Source organism: Camelina sativa, chromosome 18 (genome assembly GCF_000633955.1).
Source record: "Camelina sativa cultivar DH55 chromosome 18, Cs, whole genome shotgun sequence".
Lineage (NCBI taxonomy): Eukaryota > Viridiplantae > Streptophyta > Magnoliopsida > Brassicales > Brassicaceae > Camelina > Camelina sativa.
Genome location: NC_025702.1, coordinates 17227014 through 17234468, shown reverse-complemented (window position 1 = coordinate 17234468; position 7455 = coordinate 17227014). Strand labels below are relative to the sequence as shown.

Here is a 7455-nt window from a genome sequence, read left to right as displayed (position 1 = left end):
GGAAGGTAGATCCCCTCAAATACTAGCGGTATCAATCACTTCACAGAGAATCCTTTCTTAAACTCAATGTGTTTTCTTTGCAGGTTAGGTAAACAAAGACTGCGAGAAGCAANCTTGCATACTCAGAGCCAGATGTTCAGATACGCTTACGGCCAGATTGAGAAGGAAAAAGCAATGCAGGAGCAGAACAAGAACTTGACTTTCTCTGGAGNCTAGGAACACTTGCTAAAGTGAGCGATGAAACGTTTGGTGCCATGGGATATACATATACAGTCATTGCTGTTTGTAAGTAGAAACCTTTCAAGCTTCTCTGACGACAAATTTGCCTCTTTCTTCTTCAATAACCTTTTCTACTTTTTCAGCTCTATTGTGTAAGATTACTGCATTAAGATCTTTCTCTCTGGATAAACTACATTATTGGAGAGAAAGCCGAGCCGGAATGAGCAGCCTCGCTTACTTCCTAGCAAAAGACACAGTTGATCACTTCAACACCATAGTTAAACCGCTTGTTTATCTATCCATGTTCTACTTCTTCAACAATCCAAGATCAACAGTTACAGACAATTATGTTGTCCTAATCTGTCTTGTATACTGTGTGACTGGCATAGCTTATGCCCTGGCCATACTTTTCGAACCTGGTCCAGCTCAACTAGTAAGCGTTTAATCGATCATTGAGCAAAATTCTGATGACAAAAACCAAAGACTTAAACTAGATCTTTTTTTTCGTTGTGCAGTGGTCAGTGTTACTTCCAGTGGTTCTGACTTTAATTGCCACCAGTACAAACGACAACAAAATCGTAGATTCAATCTCAGAGTTGTGCTACACGAGATGGGCTCTTGAAGCTTTTGTGGTATCAAACGCTCAAAGGTTACAAACCTGATTTCTCCCTATTAGGAAACTCCATTGCAACCATGCATCTCTGCACTCTTTAGACCATCTTGTTAATGTCTGCACTCTTCCATATATATTTCAGATATAAAGGAGTCTGGCTTATCACTCGGTGTGGGTCACTGATGGAGAATGGATACAACATCAAGCACTTCCCTCGTTGCCTCATCTTCCTGACATTAACAGGTATCTTGAGCCGCTGTGCAGCTTTCTTTTGTATGGTAACTTTCCAAAAGAAGTAGCTTTTAAGCTTCCAAAACCTCTTCCTTCTGTACCTGCAAATCTCGGGAAACTCGAAAATACCAATTTCTTCCCTATACGCGTCAAATACACTCACAAAGGTTTTACAAGGAAGAACACATCATTTGCAGAAGATAATAGCCCGCCACACTGTTCATAGGTCCATCATCAGAGTTTAAGATTCCTACCTGTAATTCTTCATGTTGTATATCTTTCATTTGCTTTAGATATAACATAGATTATCACCTGTCTCCTATCGATTCCATTTTATGCACCAAGTACAAATGTAGAAGTATATAGAAGAAACAATGAGAAAAGCTCCAAGAACTTCCATTAATTTCCTGGCTTAAGGTTGATAATAATGTTAATTTGCTTTCCTCTCATCAGCTAGAACTTCATATCTTAAGGTAACAGAAGAATTTAACTTATTGTTACTCACTGAAAATGAAAGGTGAACATTGATTTTTCTTATCTCCAAACGTGATCACCCATGAACTTAAGTGCCGGAACCCCTCTTATCTCTGCGTCTAGCAATGGGGATTGGATCAATTTTAACCCAGAAAGTTCTGTATCATTCTGAATAAGTCCAAGCACACGCGTTTGTTCCTGAAATATCAACAACCATATCACATTGTAGATACGAGCAATGAATATGCCTATCAGAAATACTAAACTAATATTGTATTCAAGTCAAAAGTTTCAGTAGGTTTTGCTTGCATGGTCTTAGGTCGAGTTACCTTTCGTCTCATCGAGCAAAATTTGCAGTCGGATTCAGATTGTGGTAGAAGCTGATTAACAATAAGCCTGTGGACTGGCACGTTTTCTTTTCTTAAAGATGCATGTAACCTTGAAGACTCGTTTATTGCCATAACCTAAAGGGAAAGATAATAAAACAGTCATGAATATGTAAACAAATATAATTCAAGAACTCAAAAAGGTGACCCAACTTCTACTCAAAATAATACTTAGGCCGTCGAAAAAGAAATTAAGATCATTTTACAAGCTAAGTCTTAAACTAAAGATCTAGTAAAAGAATGGTGTTACCGTTGGGATGGTTACAATGACAAACTCGGTAGTGTTCACATCACGGAAAACATTTCGAACTTTCTCCATTCTCTCTTTCAATTGGTCTAACTCGTTAGACTGTTAAAACAATGATTGTTCAGAACTTGAGAAAAGGTGAAGGGGAAGTAACGGACTAACTGTTCACATGAAATAACTTATACTTACGGGTTCTTGTTGTTGTATCTCTTTTTTGCCAAACATAGACTTAAAAGCTGAAGCTGCTGCAGTGACCTTCTTCTTGAGCTATATAATCAAATAATCCATTTAGATAAAAATACGCTAAACATACCAATTGCGTAAGCAAACCACAACTGACGCTAAATTTCATCATCCTCAAACCTTTGTTATTTTGCTAATGGATGAATCATAGAAGTCTGGGAGGGAAAGAAGCCGCAGAGTATGTCCCTGCAAGAAATTATTTGGAATTAATCAGAGTTAACAAATGCAGCATACTCTAGGATTCAGTACAAAGTTAGGAAAAAAATTACTAACCGTAGGAGCAGTATCAAAAACTATACGTGTGAACCTACTGTATTCTGGTGACTCCATAAATTGAAGGACCTGCAATGAAAATCTTAATATTCTTAGTAATTAACATTAAAATTGTCGTCTCATTTCAGGGGAACTCTGGGGCTGAACAAACGTGCCTTGGAAATAGCTGCTATTTCGTCAATACCAGGTGAGGCAGCATTGAGCATATCTTCAAGATTTAAGTCCCCTAACTACCAAAAATGAACAACACATCTGAGACATTGATGAAGTTTTTTCAGTCATAATGGAGGCTTAGAAAATCAAGTATAGAGAGAAGGGAAATGAACCTCGCCGGCAAACATTCCAAGCCCCATGCTATCCATCATATTTTTAACGCTTTTACCGCCCGATTGACTTTTAATCTCTTCCTTCATTGTCTCAGGTGTAATCTGTCACACATCAAAACATGAGAATAAAACTCAGCAACCTATGTCAGGTATCCAGGAATGTGCAAGAGACGCGTAGTTTCTTAATCACCTCAAGAGCTAGAAGTGTTGAATCAACACCTTGAACCGGTTTTAGAACTCCTCCTGACAAGTCCTGGAGGCCAACACGAGATTAGCTGATGGTTGATGGCTGAAAACACACTTTCAAGCGTAAATATTGAGAGACAAATGAGAGAAGCTGATACCTGGGAAAAAGAATCACTCAAGGAGTGAGCAGGGTCAGTTGAAACCACAATGGTAGGATGACCGTGGCTAGCAAACTTAACCGCAAGAGAAGCAGCACAGCTCGTTTTCCCAACACCTCCTTTACCGCCTAGAAGATAATACTTTCTCTGATCCACAGATACCATCTCATCAAAATGGGAAGCTCCTTGAGCAAGAGTAGCTAATGATCTCTCTACACAAACAAGCGAGAAACCAAGTTATCAAATGACAGAAATTTTTAGATGCTGTCTTAATAACAGAATCCATTGCTTCCATGGATATAAATTACAGTTCGGCAAGCTACAGAGCATGAACATAGCTTACTCTTTCACTATGTCATCCAAACAGCAATATATTTACAGATTCAACAACATGATTCTCATTATCCACCAACAACTAATCTTTTCACCAATAAAAGAAAGCTCTCATCTCATCTAACAAGTAAGAATCAAAGTTCGAAACTCAAACCAAAATTGGATCTGAAACTTTAGTCAACTCTGCGCAAAACAATTTAGATAAACAAAAGGGTGGAGGAAGAGACGGTGATAGAAAATATCACAAAGTTTGAGTTTTTTCACGAGAAAGCAACAAGAGAGAGGGAAAGGATCAAAAGGGCAACCTCGAAAGAATGTTCCGGAGATACTTCCACCGAGAATTTGAGCATTAAGGGAATTGAAACCTGCGACCCGACGGATAGTGATTGAGCTAGTAGCTCGAGAAACACGGCTAAGAAGAAGCGAAGCTGTCATTGACGAATTCAGAAGAGAGCAAAAGCCAAGAAATTTGTCGGAGAGTGGAACGAAATTGAAATCACAATGTTTCAGACGGCGACGGCGACGGTGGAGGGGTTTGTGAAAGGGTTTTAGCCTTTAAGGAAATAAAACTGACTCATCATCTCATAGGTTGTGTTTTTTTTTTTTTTTTAGTAATAAAAATATTTCAAAATTTGAGTAATCAATTTTGTAAATTAAATTTATAAAATTTTCAGTTCAAATATGAAAATATGTTTGTGAATAATGTTTTCATATTTTTTTTAAGAAAATTATTTAAATATGAATAAATTTTCCTTCAAAATAATAAATATGAATAGTATTTTTCCTTCAAAAAAAAAAAAAAAAAACGTAAAATAAAGTACCATAACCTCATAATCCAACTTGTTATGTTCATGATGATTAGTGAACTAAACTCATAATCCAAATTGTACTTTAATGGTTAAAAACCATAATCTACCACCAACAACCTAATTATCTTTACGTTCCAACAAAGGTCCATAACAATAATTAATATGGCAAAAAAAAAAATTGTTTATATAAAAAAAAAAGTTCCAGATATTACTCTCTATCTGAATGACGGTTAAGAGCATCAGCTTTGAAAACTGCTTCTCGTCTTCCTTCACCAAACCCTCTCTCACGATCGCTCTCATCTTCATCTTGAAGCCTAAGCCAATATATCTCAAATGTCTCATTCTTCTTCTTCTTCTTCTTCTATTAACCTCCTACATTACCATTACCTTCCTCCTGATTTCAACCACTCTCTCCGGTTCTGTCTCACTGCTCCATCTTCATCTCGCTGGTCCAATCCCGACGATTATTTCAGCTCCAGCTTAGCCATGCCCACCACAACTCTCCCAGCTGGCTCTAACTCTCCCAGCTTCAATGTTCCTCATAGTGTTGTGAGATTAACATTCTTTTGAATTCCATATGCTAGCTTCGTTCTCATCATTCATATGTCAATATTGAATTGTTAGCATACAGCTTGAATTTATGAAACTTAAAGCTAGTGGTTAGCTCAAAGATATTGTGTTAATTTCGGATAATATGCACCTTAATTTAAAATCTCTTTTTCGTATATCTATGTGCCACTCGCTTTGTTCTTATCATACAAATGTAAAAATTAACTAATTGTTAGCACATATAGCTCCTTGTATACCTAGTGGTTAGGCCAATGTATTCGAGTTAATTAAGGTGACACCTCGGATTAAAAGAGATATAAACCGTCGACCTTTCTCATATATAAAATCAGTAGGTGTGTTTGTCTTATGAAAATGAATTAGCACACTAGCATTCTTACACATTAATCTGAGTTCCGCTTAATTGCGTTGTTGTATAAATTGTCCATTCTCTCATATTTGAAGAAGAATCTATGGTTTTGTTGCTTACTGATTTTTTTTTTTGGAAACTTTTTGATGTGAATAGAGGACGAAAAAGCTGAATAATAGCCAGCAAAAAAAGGAAGAAATAGAGAAAGAGGTATGGGAATCCACTAAAATTAGCTTACCTATCTCTGTTTGTTTCTAGGCAAACACCAAGGGATGTTGTTATAAATATATACGTGAATGAAAGTATTATAGGTGTACAATCAAGTTTGCGGTTCAAATTTATCTTTGGAATTGATTTCGTTTTAGAATTGCACTACATAAATTAGCTCTCATGCCTATGGTACTAATAATAATTGTTAGGTGTGGATGTTACGAGAGATGCTGGATCAAGAAGAAAAGACACGTGAGATATTGGAACAAGTCCAAAAACATCAACTTCCTTCTTCGTCCTCTTCCATTACTCTTCCTGCTTCTCTCCCTCCTAAGGTACGTATTATAATTAGTAACACATTACGTGTATTGTGTTTCCAAGTTTGGATAGAGTGTAAAAGCAGCAAAAGACTTTTTAATATGAGATGATAATAACATCATACACATATTTCTGGTAACGTTGCTTTTAAACCAAGTCTCAGGTCAACCAAAAATTTTACAATTATTAATATATAATTATATTTGTATAAATCAAACAAAATTGTTAGATCCCCCTTACCGGACAATAAAAGGCATAAATAATCATAAACAATTTAACAAAGATACAGTTGTTGTGAAATTAATTAAAGAAGTCATTTTATTGAGTTGTAAAATATTTAAATAAGTTACCTTATTTTAATGCAGATGAAAGAATTAATAACGGAACTATCGATAGTAGAAGGTGAAATTTCAAGACTAGAAGTTCAAATAAGCCATCTTCAGATAAATCTCAAGCAAGAACAAGACGAAACTTTGAAACAAGCCACAACAAGTTCATCAAGACGAGCATGGCAAACTAGTGAGAGTTACAATGATGATGACAACATAACCTCTTATCAAGCTCCAATGTTACCAAAACTATACCCTAAGCTCCCACCTCCAAGCCCTATGGTGCACAAAGCCATGATGAAGAATGAAAACAACAACAGCACCAAAGCTACTACAAGTCATCATCAAGAGAATGCTACATTTGGTACAAAGACACTGCATTTCATCAACAAAGCTATAAAAGGTGATTACGCGACCGAAAGCTTCCACAAGTCTAACGAGAAAGTTGGAATCGTTGAGAAGGAGAATCATCGGTCAGTCCAACATGAAAGTAAACTGCAAGAGAGTAGAAATATGAAGAAGATTAGGATGATGAAATCGCCTTCGCCTCTACGTGAACCTAGATATTCCTCTCCTAATAAGGTCTGATTTTCATATATATGTTTAATCACACATATGTTTGCTTTATTCAATTCAATTTTGATTTATATATACTTGTGATTTGTTGCAGCCTAATAAGGATCGTGTAGCACTTGATACATCATTAGACATGCCACCAAAATCTCTATCGAGCACAATCTTGATGGAAGACGGACAAAACATACAGAAGTGGCACCCAAACAAGCTCGCAGAGAACATTATGAAGTGTCTCAATTTCATCTACGTCCGCCTCCTTAGAACCACAAGAGTCATGGAGCTAGAGAAAACGGGACCTATCTCGAGATCAACTAATTTCTCATTGAGCTCAAGAAGCTTTAGGATCGACAATGCAACCTCAAGCTTGTCTAAATCCATGAATCTTGTGTCTTGCAAGGAATCAAGACAACAAGATCCTTATGGAATATTTGATATCGAAACATCCTTGGCTAGAGACATTGGTCCTTACAAGAATCTTGTTATCTTCACTTCAAGTTCTATGGATTCCAAGTGCATTTCAAGCTCTAGCTCCGTTTCTTTAATCCAAAAACTCAGGTAAGTTTTGCGATACGTAAAATCTGACAAAAACAAATTAACCATCAGATAAA

At 36.6% G+C, this 7455-nt stretch overlaps 3 protein-coding genes across 4 annotated transcripts in view; 2 read left to right on the top strand and 1 right to left on the bottom strand.

The window, feature by feature from the left end:
* Positions 219-1296, top strand: LOC104762181 (ABC transporter G family member 28-like). Its single transcript, XM_019239918.1, has 3 exons — positions 219-285; positions 363-652; positions 735-1296. Exons 1-3 carry the CDS (start codon positions 255-257, stop codon positions 879-881), a joined length of 468 nt encoding a protein of 155 aa, XP_019095463.1. The 5' UTR covers positions 219-254; the 3' UTR covers positions 882-1296.
* On the bottom strand, positions 1439-4275 carry LOC104762180 (ATPase ASNA1 homolog). Its single transcript, XM_010485424.1, has 11 exons — positions 3995-4275; positions 3357-3568; positions 3203-3265; positions 3013-3114; positions 2842-2916; positions 2687-2755; positions 2534-2599; positions 2360-2437; positions 2174-2272; positions 1867-2001; positions 1439-1735 (listed from the first exon to the last, which is right to left on the bottom strand). The coding sequence occupies exons 1-11, from the start codon at positions 4122-4124 to the stop codon at positions 1598-1600; spliced, it is 1167 nt and encodes a 388-aa protein (XP_010483726.1). The 5' UTR covers positions 4125-4275; the 3' UTR covers positions 1439-1597.
* Positions 4758-7455, top strand: part of LOC104762179 — a 4536-nt gene continuing 1838 nt past the window's right edge. Inside the window, exons 1-5 of one of the 2 annotated variants that reach the window (XM_010485423.2) lie at positions 4758-5047; positions 5571-5624; positions 5834-5959; positions 6308-6853; positions 6942-7402. In XM_010485423.2, the coding sequence (XP_010483725.1) occupies positions 4832-5047; positions 5571-5624; positions 5834-5959; positions 6308-6853; positions 6942-7402 (1403 nt within the window). In that variant the 5' untranslated portion in view covers positions 4758-4831. The remainder of the gene's footprint in view (positions 5048-5570; positions 5625-5833; positions 5960-6307; positions 6854-6941; positions 7403-7455) is intronic. The other variant, XM_010485422.2, reaches the window with a different exon arrangement.

Excerpts from the sequence above, each read along its gene's own strand:
- LOC104762181 (XM_019239918.1), top strand. The coding sequence starts at position 255 with ATGGGATATACATATACAGTCATTGCTGTTT. Across the intron at positions 286-362 it reads ATATACAGTCATTGCTGTTT|CTCTATTGTGTAAGATTACT; the intron begins GTAAGTAGAAAC and ends CTACTTTTTCAG. Across the intron at positions 653-734 it reads AACCTGGTCCAGCTCAACTA|TGGTCAGTGTTACTTCCAGT; the intron begins GTAAGCGTTTAA and ends TTCGTTGTGCAG.
- LOC104762180 (XM_010485424.1), bottom strand. The coding sequence starts at position 4,124 with ATGACAGCTTCGCTTCTTCTTAGCCGTGTTTCTCGAGCTACTAGCTCA. Across the intron at positions 3,569-3,994 it reads CTCCGGAACATTCTTTCGAG|AGAGATCATTAGCTACTCTT; the intron begins GTTGCCCTTTTG and ends TTGTTTGTGTAG. Across the intron at positions 2,917-3,012 it reads TTGGAATGTTTGCCGGCGAG|TTAGGGGACTTAAATCTTGA; the intron begins GTTCATTTCCCT and ends CATTTTTGGTAG.